Here is a 12,459-nt window from a genome sequence, read left to right on the forward strand (position 1 = left end):
TTTGCAAAGCAAACGCTCCTTGGCGCGCGAGCAGTGTGGGTGCAATGATTGAATAACTTGTGTATATTTATTTTGCAACCCTCCCCGCGAGCGGTGTGGTCAGCAATGAGGCTACATGAGAATCATCAATTGATCCTTTGTAGGATGACTTTGGATATACATTTCCAACTACAATCCTTGTAAATGTTTTGACAAGATTCATAATGTGTGCATATATATATAGAGAGAAGTATATGCATATATATATATGTAAGTACATTGTTAATTTGATTGAAATTATCAATGTACGTTTTTAAGCCATTTGCCATGTTGATAATAAGCATTGTATTTACTTGTTGACACGGCTTTGAACAATTCCATGGACAAAAACAATTCACCCCAGATGGGACTCGAACCCACAATCCCTGGCTTAGGAGGCCAGTGCCTTATCCATTAGGCCACTGGGGCTAGTTGTGAAATGGGCGGGGTTAGGCCTTTATGAAATGAATATTTGTGATAACCAGGAAGAATATAGTAACAATGACGGAAACGACTTTTTGTATGCGGTGATAAAACTGTAGACAATCGAGTAATGACACACAGAAAACTATTTCTCGGGGAAAACAGTTCGATCGAAGCTTTCTGTAAATAACCACAAAGTGACGCTATCACCATGGTGATACGTTCACATTGACAGACTATTCCACTTAAACTCAACAGCAGGGGTATTGATCAGGTATTTACATTATTACAAGGATCAAACCTAGACTTGGTCATATTATATAGAATCGAATTGTATGTAGTTAAAGTAAACTTTCATAACATTGTATCATTATTTGATATCATCCAACTCAAATGCTGTGCTGCCATTTGTAGATTCTTCCGTTATTACCCTGTTGGGGCAAAATGGATCTTGCGCAGTAACCTGCATGTGTGAAAAAAAACGGCTAAAAATCACCTAGCTGGGCGAAAAAGAGAAGGGAAGCCTTTGCTAACCAATGATAAGGAATAAGGTAAATATTAGCGCTGTGCAGTAGCTGATTAAGCTAGAAACTTCATCAAAACAGCAAAGATAGTGGCGTAACGTTAGCTGTTGGTAGCCTTGGCTAGCTGGCAATGCTATTAGTCATAGCTAACGCGTTACGTAGCTAGTTAACGCTACTTGATTATTTCCAAAGCTGCAAAATAAGAAGTTATGAATCCAACATTAATCTTCCACAATCTATATTTATCTCACTTCAGAGCTATCTATAACGCCGCTGATTAAGAAGATGCCGTTTTTTGGCAACACCTTCAGTCCAAAGAAGACCCCTCCTCGCAAGTCTGTTTCTCTCTCCAATCTGCACACGGTGAGTTGATCAAAATTTCCTGTGATCCGCAAACACATTCTTGTGTACCAGAGCAGGGTTTGCCAAACTTGGTCCTGGGCTGGGGCCACGTTTAGTGTTTTTGCCATAGCACTATACAGCTGATTCAAATAATCAAGCTGGATGATAAGTTGGTTATTTGAATCAACTGTGTAGGGGTCGGGGCCAGGACTGAGTTTAGGAAACCCCGTTATAGAGTATTACACCACAGTATGTCATAATACCCATAACCTAGCAATCAAATACGGAAATGGTTCCAATCGTTTTTCCACAATTCATTTTTCCCGTAGGAGATTTTAGAAACATTTAAAATAAGGACAAAGTGACTTAACAATATATTCGACTGTATTTACCCCCTCAAATCTGAGACTAAATAGACCTGAATATATTGATACAAGTAACATTGTCCGATAAATATTTACAAGGTTATAAAAACCTCATGACAGGGTAAGCCTACACGAAACACAGCCCTTATTTGAACTGTTTCTAAAATCCCCTATGGGAAGAAATGAATGGTGGAAAACGATTGGAACCATTTCCCTGTTTGATCGATAGATTTTCTAGGTATTATGACACCTCCACTGTGGAGCTCTATGTGCATCTGTTGTCGGTTATCTGAAGTTAGTCTGTGTAATTAATCACCCCTTCGTTGGGTCATTTGTTGGGTCTAGTTGGATCGGTCTACGAGGGAAATAGAGCTGGGTCTTGAATATGGAGCCCCTGTAATGAACATCGGGGGGCAGAGCTTGAAATTTGAAGAGGGACAATGGATTGCAGGTAACTGATCTTCTCTTAAATGCAGTAGAAAGCAGCATTGTCTGCACTGCTACTGTAAGACATCTGATCTATCTGATCCCCACTGGTATTTCCTTTTTGTTTTTCTTCATGTGTTTTGTTTCTTGCCCCCAGAGTCAGGAGGGAATGCATCAGGGAAGGAGGTGCAGAGACTAAAAAAGAGGAACTTACAGCTTGAAGAGGAGAACAACCTACTGAGGCTGAAGATTGACCTCCTGTTGGACATGGTGAGTTATCATCAGCCATACAGTTGCAGATTGAAAAAGGGACTCCCTTTTTTTATCCTCAGTCACTATTCACGTCATAAACAAGTACAACAGACACGTTGGGGGGAAACAACTGCCATTCACTGTCTGCGCCCATTCACCATAGCCCAGATTTACTTAGTTATTACTTAAACAAAGTTGGCTTACAATGTTGTTTTGATTATTGCTTGAACAACCGTTAAGATTATATTTGTTTGTGATCGTTGCGAAATACCTATACCTATTTGAATGCAGCATTCTATGTTAGAATGTGAACACTCATTGAAATAGGCTGTAGCAAAGCTAGCCAAAGAGCCATTTTACTGGTTGAAGTGTTTTTTTAAGTACACTGAACAAAAATATAAATGCAACATGTAAAGTGTTGGTCCAATGCAGGGCCTAAAATTTTGCCATTGGCAGGTAAGATGTCTATTTCACCAGCCACGTTGGAGGGTGGTCAAATCAAATCACCCTGAGCCCGTATACTTTATTGTCCAGGGACTGAACATTGGCGAGTAATATAATCGGAAATGGTGGATGGTATGCATGCCTCCTGAGTCGGACTAGAAGTCCACTCTGAATACCTCTTCTCCGCCGGCGACGTCTTGGACCAGTTAAAGGGACAAATTGGGGGGTATAAACAAAGGATCTAATTCTGGAAAGTCGTATTTCTGGTCGGAATGCTGGTGAGTTACCGCCTCTCTGATATCCAAAAGTTCTTTCCAGCTGTATGTAATAACGCAAAAATCGTTCTGGGCTAATTATGTAAGAAGAATAGAGAGAAGGGGGAAAAAATATATATATATACATACAGTACCAGTCAAAAGTTTGGATACGCCTACTCATTCAAGGGTTTTTCTTAATTTTTTACTATTTTCTACATTGTAGAATAATAGTGAAGACATCAAAACTATTAAATAACACATGTGGAATCATGTAGTAACCCAAAAAAGTGTCAAACAAAACAAAATATATTTTATATTTGAGTTTCTTCAAAGTAGCCACCCTTTGCCAACATTGTCTGGCTGGGGGCTGTGCACATGTTAAAAGCTGCGCACAGGCTTAAAAGTTGGTCTAATTTACTTGAAATGAAAGTCTACTGAAGAGAGACTTTGTCGTTGGCTTTTTTGCCTATTTACATTGTTTCGTTCACAAGCTAGGTTGTTTTTCCATGTTAGAGTGTAAACTGTTGGGAAGAGAAGACTTCTACTAGGTAGACTCAATCTCACCAGCACAAAAATGACTTAAGTCAAGTTAGCACGGTAACCTGAACATTTTTGTCTCATCTGTGATATTTTGGTTAAGACTCACAAAACATGAAATTAAACAATATACCACACTACTTCTTACTAGTAATGCATTTGTTTAAGAAACATTACAGAGCATGCTCATCTGTTTTTTTTTTGTGTGTGTTGGTGTAATTTTAGCAGAACAAAAATATTTTGGCTGGTAAAAAATCTGAGTGTCTGGTAGATTTTAAAAAAATCTACTTGCCACAGTGGCTGGTGGACCAAAAAGTACATTTTATGCCCAGGTCCCATGTTTCAAGTGCTGAAATAAAAGATCCCAGAAATGGTCCATACGCACAAATAGCTTATTTCTCTCAAATTTGGTGCACAAGTTTGTTTACATTCGTGTTAGTGAGCATTTCTCCTTTGTCAAGATAATCCATCCACCTGACAGGTGTGATCATTGGTGTGCGAATGTGTAGAGTCACCCACTCACATGCAAGCTGCTGCTACTCTGTTTATCTTATATCCTGATGCCTTGTCATCTTACCCCTATACATATCTACCTCCATCACACCAGCATCCCTGCACATTGTAAATATGGTATTGGAACTGACCCTGTATATTGTATGCTTACTTACTCATTGTGTTTTTCATATTTCTTTTTTATTTCTAGTATTACATTGTTATTGATTATTGCATTTTTGGGTTTTGAGTTTGCAAGAAAGTCATTTCACTGTACTTGTGCATGTGACATTGAAACTTAAGACATCTGTGGCATTGTGCTGTGTGACAAAACTGCACATTTTAGAGTGGCCTTTTATTGTTCCAAGCACAAGGTGCATCTGTGTAATGATCACGCTGTTTAATTGGCTTCTTTGACAATCCATCTACCTGACAGGTGTGGCATATCTTGGCAAAGATTCAGCGCCTCAGTACAGGTAGGCATAGTGGAGCTCCGTGGCTTGGTGCTGAATGGATGGCGCCTCTGACTAGTAACCAGCTATATCATTATTTAGTTTGTGGGCAGTTAGACATTTTTTGGGCACAGTTAAGTAGCTTACAATGCGTAGGCCTATATTTAAATCATACGTGGCTCGCAAATCTTTAGAAATGGTAGGATCAATTGTAAATTGGCACTCCACATGAGAAAGGTTACCGACCCCCTGCTATAAACTACTGTATATGAAGCCACCCTTGTGGAACAGTGCATAAAGTGTACTATGACTGCCGTTGTCTCATGCGCTTCCCCCAAATGTTTTAATTTTCCTGTCTGCATTATTCGCCAGGGAAGAGAAACATTCAGTGAATATTGAAGCGTTGTATCAACAAGGCAGCTCAGACAATATTCATTGTAACAGTATCCAACGAGGGGGTGGCTCGCGCAGATTTTTCCACCTGCCAGCTAGTCTGATAGTTCAACTACTGCGTAGGCAATACAATATCTGGGTGCTGATTTATATTTAGAAAAACTGCCATAAATCCACACTACAGCTAAATAACTTAGCAATGTTTAATGATCTTGCCAGCCGGATTGATCTGTAAGAATATCACATTTTAATTTAGAAAGATGAACAACCAAGATTGATGGAGTGAGCGGTGGGTAGGGATTAGGGATGCAGGCAGAGGATGAGGATGATGATGATGAAGTAGGTCAACAGCAAGAAGTTCAAAAAAAGTTAGCCCAACTAAGAAATCATTAATGATTTTCATTATCTGAATTAGGCCTATCATTCTGTCACTGCATGACAATGCACATTTGTTATAGCAAGGCAAACGGGCAAGGTTTCTGCTTTCTAAAAGTGAGACAAAAGGCGCAGCTGCTTTCAAATTGTATTTGTCACATACACATTAGTTAGCAGATGTTAATGCGAGTGTAGCGCAATGCTTTTGCTTCTAGTTCCGACAGTGCAGTAATATCTAACAATTCCCCAACAACAACCTAATACACACAAATCTAAACGGGTGAATGAGAATATGTACGTATAAGTATATGGATGAGCGATGGCCGAGTGGCATAGGCAAGGTACAATAGATGGTATAAAATACAGTATATAAATGTGGTATGAGTAATGTAAGATATGCAAACATTATTAAAGTGGCATTATTTAGTGGCATTGTATGAAGTGATTAGTGATCCATTTATTAAAGTGGCCAGTGATTGGGTCTCAAAGTAGGCAGCACCCTCTGAGTTAGTGATGGCTGTTTAGCTGTCTGATGGCCTTGAGATCGAAGCTGTTTTTCAATCTCTCGGTCCCTGCTTTGATGCACCTGTTCTGACTTCGCCTTCTGGATGATAGTGGGGTGAACAGGCAGTGGCTCAGGTGGTTGATGTCCTTGATGATCTTTTTGGCCTTCCTGTGACATCGGGTGCTGTAGGTGTCATGGAGGGCAGGTAGTTTGCCCCCAGTGATGCGTGCAGACCGCACCACCCTCTGGAGAGGCTTGCTGTTGAGGGTGGTGCAGTTGCCGTACCAGGCTGTGATACAGCCCGACAGGATGCTCTCGATTGTGCATCTGTAAAAGTTTGTGAGGGTTTTGGGTGGCAAGCCAAATTTCTTCAGCCTCCTGACTGTGTGGGTGGACCATTTCAGTTTGTCTTTTATGTGTACGCCTAGGAATTTAAAACTTTCCACCTTCTCCACTGCTGTCCCGTCGATGTGGATGGGGGTGCTCCCTCTGCGGTTTCCTGAAGTCCACGATCATCTCCTTTGTTTTGTTGCCGTTGAGTGAGAGGTTGTTTTCCTGACACCACACTCCGAGTGCCCTCACCTCCTCCCTGTAGATCTGTGAAGTTATATGGATTTTTATGAAATATCTTTGAAAGACAGGGTCCTGAAAAAGGGGCGTTCTCTCTTTTTGCTGAGTTTACGTAAAAAAACCAAATACTGCATAGTTTCCTAAGAATTTGAAGCGAGGCAACCATCTCTGTCGGAGCCATCACGCGATGCTCTGCATGGTCCTAAAGCCAGCCACTCAGTAAATCCAGCACCCAGTACGCTTATCAGCCGTTGGATTTTAATCAGGATTGGAATGATTTATTCTCATATTTTTGTATTTTTTGTTGTTGCCTACTTTACATTTTTGGTATTGAGCTAGGGTATGCCATACCCAAATGATGCCCCTAATGAGAACTCCCCCATGTTTCCCCCCACGGTGGCAAAATAGTGAATAGCAACTCGGAGTATAGGCCATTAGAGATATTTATAGGAGCCTTTAATGTCCAGGTAGCAGATAATGGACCATAACAGATATTTATGTTGTTGGTGCTGTATATGAGCTAATATTAAGGAGTCTAAATTCGGAAAGTATTTAGACCCCTTCACTTTTCCCACATTTTGTTACATTACAGCCTTACTCTAAAAGGGATTAAATAAATGTTTTCCCTCATCAATCTACACACAATACCCCATGTTGACGAAGTGAAAACAGGTTTTTAGAATGTTTTGCAAATGTATAAATTAAAAAAAAAACATTTACAGTATTCAGACACTTTGCTATGAGACTCAATTGAGGTCCGGTGCATCCTGTTTCCATTGATCATCCTTGGAGTCCACCTGTGGTAAATTCAATTGATTAGACATGATTTGAAAAGGCACACACCTGTGTGTATATATAAGGTACCACAGTTGACAGTGCATGTCAGAGCAAAACCAAGCCATGAGGTTGAAGGAATGGTCCGTAGAGCTCCGAGACAGGATTGTGTCTAGGCACAGATCTGGGGAAGGGTACCAAAACATGTCTGCCGCATTGAAGGTACCCAAGAACACAGTGGCCTCCATTCTTAAATGGAAGAAGTTTGGAACCACCAAGACTCTTTCTAGAGCTGTCCACCCGCCAAACTGAGCAATCGGGGGAGAAGGGCCTTGGTCAGAGAGCTGACAGAGCTCCAGAGTTCCTTTGCGGAGATGGGAGAACCTTCCAGAAGGACAACCATGTCTGCAGCACTCCACCAATCAAGCCGTTATGGTAGCCTGGCCAGACGGAAGCCACTCTTCATTAAAAGGCACATGACAGCCCACTGGCACCTAAAGGACTCTCAGAACATGAGAAACAAGATTCTCTGGTCTAATGAAACCAAGATTGAACTATTTTGCCTGAATGCCAAGCGTCACATCTGGAGGAAACCTGGCACCATCCCGACGGTGAAGCATGGTGGTTAAAGCATCATGCTGTGGGGTTTTTCAGCGGCAGGGACTGGGAGACTAGTCAGGATCGAAGGAAAGATGTACAGAGAGATCCTTGATGAAAACCTGCTCCAGAGCGCTCAAGACCTCCGACGGGGGCGAAGGTTCACCTTCCAACAGGACAACAACCCTAAGCACACAGCCAAGACAACGCAGGAGTGGCTTCGGGACAAGTCTCTGAATGTCCTTGAGTGGCCCAGCCAGAGCCCGGACTTGAAGCCGATCGAACATCTCTGGAGAGACCTGAAAATAGCTGTATAGCGACGCTCCCCATCCAACCTGACAGAGTTTAAGAGGATCTGCAGAGAATAATGGGGAGAAACTCCCCAAATACAGGTGTGCCAAGCTTGTAGCGTCATACCCAAGAAGACTCGAGGCTGTAATCGCTGCCAAAGGTGCTTCAACAAAGTACTGAATAAAGGGTCTAAATACTTAAGTAAATGTGATTATTTCCATTTTTTTATTTGTAATAAATGTGCAAAAATTTCTATTAACCTGTTTTCGCATTGTCATTATGGGGTATTGTGTATAGATTGAGGGGGAAAATATTTTTAATCATTTTTAGAATGTTGTAATGTAACAGTGTGGAAAAAGTCAAGGGGTCTGAATACTTTTTGAATGCACTGTACATGATAAACTGTAAGTGGCACTTCACTTTTTAGTGTGGAAAACTTTTCTACAATATTCACAACATATTGACTAAATTACAATCTTTATAGAATAAAAATATTATTTCATAAATTATATGTGGAAATATGTATTTGAGTGAAGGTTAGCTAGCCAGCAGCAGATGAAGCAGAAAGTGAATTCTCTCCTCACTCTCCCTGGTTTTAGCTTCATGTCTAGCTGGCTAGGTTTAGGATATTTACTAGCCCATACCAGTGTCAAACTAAGCTGTGTTATCGACATATTGCAGTACACTAACAAAATATAGCTCACTTATTTTGCTAGCGGAAAACAAATAGCCCAAATTCATTCAGAAATGGAGGAAGAGGATAGCTAGCTATAGCAAACTAATGTTAGCAGCTGCCTCTTCAACAAGAAGTAACTGTGACAACATTAATCCTAAGATTTAAAACAATTACTTTCCCAATGAGCAAAATCCACAATCCACCCCTCCAGAGAAGGCATGGCTCTGGGGCATCTCCAAAATGACATTTCGGATGAACCCACAATCGGCAGGCTTTATAGAAAACTCCCCTGGAGCCACAAAATGGTCAAATTATCGCAACGTGCAGCCCCCACAATCACCAACACTACTCTTTCCCATTGGCTTGTACTATCTATAGTATGACAGCATCAGCAGTTAGCGACCAACAGCTGGCAGACATGTCTACATTTGGTTAGTTTTTATCTTGGCTAAGATGGCACCGACAGAGGGCGCCTCGCCTCAAGCTCCGATAAAACATTGCAGGAGCTCGAAGCCTAAGATTTTCACTGTACCCTGCAATCACATTTACATTTTAGTCATTTAGCAGACACTCTTATCCAGAGCGACTTACAGGAGCAATGATGGTTAAATGCCTTGCTCAAAGGCACATCGACAGATTGTTCACCTAGTCGGCTCTGGGATTCAAACCAATGACCTTTCGGTTACTGGCTCAACGTTCTTAACAGCTAGGCTACCTGCAACCCTGTACATGTGACTATTAAACAATTTGAATCATTGTTATTTAGATGAAAGCTGTGAGCTAAATGCACTATAGCAAGCAAACATTAGCATAGAGGTAGCAAGCTAACTCTTTCACTTACCAGGTTGACTTACATGCTCACTGAAGCCCATGATAATGCTTGGGCGCTGCTGGTGGTGCTGGCTGTTTGAGATGCTTTAGACGCCACATGATGGAAGGGACAGCATCCACTTTGAGAAGCAACTTCTTGCTTCAGCACTCCTTCCATTGTTGATAGCTGTGGAAGTTTTCAGGGATGAAATGTGCCCTGCAGAGGGACGAGTAGACGCCCAATTCGCCCGCCACATTATAATATTATAACAATTGATTTAAGAGTTTAATTTGGTAATGTTTTCTTGGGGTGCTCTTAAGTTAAAATGATATGTGTTTTTGGCAGTGAGAAATAAGGGCTACACTCCCTTTTTCCTTGAGACTATATTGATGCACCCGTGCGTCAATCTAATGAACATAATACAAAAATCCCCATCAAAATCTGTCAGTTTGCATTGGCTGAGTCTCAATCCACCGCATCCGCCAATGTCGCCCTTCCGCATCTGCGGTGAAAAGTGGCAGAGCTACAGCGGTGTTTGTCTTTTTTGCCATTTATGAATGTGTTATTAAATGTGTTTATTTTGGCTATAGTAGTAAAGGCCAAATTCAATATTTTATCAAATTATAAAAAAAATAATTACCTTAAAGGGGTCCTAAAATTCTAAATCCAATAGCTAAATGATCCATGTTATGACCATCTTAAAACAATTCCATGTTAACTTAGTTAAAAATATAAAGAACGGCTTAGAATATTAGAATATTAGTAACTGATTTCCTTTCCCTTAAGTTGTCAGAAACCACTGCAGAGTCTCACCTGATGGAGAAGGAACTGGAGGAGGTGAAAAATTACAGTCGAAGGAAGAAGTGATGAATAGAAAACTGAAGACGGGTTCCCAGTGACACTTGAAAAGGAATGAATTAAGAGGAATAAGGAAGGGTATAGATAAGGGATGGCAGTGTTAGTGACCAACTGTACTGTAAAATTTGATTTATCGTTATATGGATTTTAAATCATTGAAGGTATGAGAGTTTAAATGTGCCCTATCCTTTTATAAAAATGAATTTCTTTGATTCATTAACTTTTGTAAGCATTATCGTATCAGTGCTGAACTATTTTAGAATACTAGGATTTATATTCAACGTCCTGTGTGTGTATGGTTTTGGCAGCTGTGTGTATTTGAATATTTGTTTTCATATCCTTTCTACTTTATTAAAAGGTTTTTACTTTATGAAATGTAGTTATGTTTTGTTTGCATACATGTCTGTATTAGTATGCAAGTGCCCATACTAATGCGAGCTTAGACCAACGTCTGATGGAAACTGGCAAGAATGGGGTGGGGGGGGGGGGGGGGGTGAAATCCACAGATTGTGGAGGTCACAAATTCAACAGGTCTCCATCTTCAGAACTGTATCTCTGGATATTTCTACCATCTCTTGGATCCCTGTGGTTTTCTGTCACAGGTCAGGTAAGATTGTTATTACAATGTAACTACTACAATATTGTTACACCAGATGCTGAATGTGAAGAATGTCGTTAGAGGTAGGCTATTTAATTATGTAGCTGAAAAACAAGCTGGTTTCAGTGATGATAGCAGATGTCTCCAGCAGTTTATTTTATTATACATACTGCATATATTGCAGACTATTATTCAGCTAAAATTCTTTACTGTAACATTCCTGTAATGTTTTTGCCATGTGTTTAACAATGTCAAATCAAATGTTATTTGTCACATGCGCTGAATACATCGGGTATATACAACAGTGGGCTGTGCTTTGGCAAAGTGGGTGGGGTTATATCTGTCCTATTTGGCCATGTCCGGGGGTATCATCGGATGGGGCCACAGTGTCTCCTGACCACTCCTGTCTCAGCCTCCAGTATTTATGCTGCAGTAGTTTGTGTCGGGGGGGCTAGGGTCAGTCTGTTACATCTGGAGTATTTCTCCTGTCTTATCCGGTGTCCTGTGTGAATTTAAGTATGCTCTCTCTAATTATTTCTTTCTCTCTTGGAGGACCTGAGCCCTAGGGCCATGCCTCAGGACTACCTGGCATGATGACTCCTTACATTTACATTTTAGTCATTTAGCAGACGCTCTTATCCAGAGCGACTTACAGTAGTGAAGGCATACATTTCATACATTTTCATACATTTTATTTTCTTCCGTAGTCCACCTGGCCGTGCTGCTGCTCCAGTTTCAACTGTTCTGCCTGCGGCTATGGAACCCTGACCTGTGATTACTATTATTTGACCATGCTGGTCATTTATGAACATTTGAATATCTTGGCCATGTTCTGTTATAATCTCCACCCGGCACAGCCAGAAAAGGACTGGCAACCCCTCATAGCCTGGTTCCTCGCTAGGTTTCTTCCTAGGTTTTGGCCTTTCTAGGGAGTTTTTCCTAGCCACCGTGCTTCTACACCTGCATTGCTTGTTGTTTAGGGTTTTAGGCTGGGTTTCTGTACAGCACTTTGATATATCAGCTGATGTAAGAAGGGCTATATAAATAAATTTGATTTGTGTAGACCGTACAGTGAAATGCTTACTTACAAGTGTAACCGATGTGAAATGGCTAGTTAATTAGCGTTGGTGCGCGCTAATAGCGTTTCAATCAGGTGACGTCACTCGCTCTGCGACCTGAAGTAGTTGTTCCCCTTGCTCTGCAAGGGCCGCAGCTTTTGTGGCGCGATGGGTAACGATGCTTCATGGGGTGTCAGTTGTTGATGTGCGCAGAGGGTCCCTGGTTCAAGCCCAGGTTGAGGAGAGGGACGGAAGCCATACTGTTACACAGGCCCTTAACTGCATTTTTGGTTAAGAGAAATAGCCCCCAAAATACTAAAAAATAATTAAAGCGCAGCAGTAAAATAACAATAGCGAGGCTATATACAGGGGGTACTGATACAAAGTCAATGTGCAGGGGCACCAGTTAGTCGAGGTAATT

At 41.1% G+C, this 12,459-nt stretch overlaps 1 protein-coding gene and 1 non-coding gene across 4 annotated transcripts; one reads left to right on the plus strand and one right to left on the minus strand.

Moving 5' to 3' along the window:
* Nucleotides 1-374: 374 nt before the first annotated feature.
* On the minus strand, nt 375-447 carry trnar-ccu (transfer RNA arginine (anticodon CCU)). Its single transcript has one exon. It is a non-coding gene; the product is annotated as a tRNA-Arg (tRNA).
* Nucleotides 448-509: 62 nt separating this feature from the next.
* Nucleotides 510-10,757, plus strand: cby1 (chibby 1, beta catenin antagonist). 3 transcript variants are annotated; one of them, XM_014178887.3, is made up of 6 exons: nt 521-715; nt 856-992; nt 1,222-1,328; nt 2,018-2,123; nt 2,256-2,368; nt 10,311-10,757. In XM_014178887.3, the coding sequence occupies exons 3-6, from the start codon at nt 1,251-1,253 to the stop codon at nt 10,389-10,391; spliced, it is 378 nt and encodes a 125-aa protein (XP_014034362.1). In that variant the 5' UTR covers nt 521-715; nt 856-992; nt 1,222-1,250; the 3' UTR covers nt 10,392-10,757.
* Nucleotides 10,758-12,459: the final 1,702 nt, after the last annotated feature.

The sequence above is a fragment of the Salmo salar genome, chromosome 28 (assembly GCF_965601325.2).
Source record: "Salmo salar chromosome 28, fSalSal1, whole genome shotgun sequence".
NCBI classification, from domain to species: domain Eukaryota; kingdom Metazoa; phylum Chordata; class Actinopteri; order Salmoniformes; family Salmonidae; genus Salmo; species Salmo salar.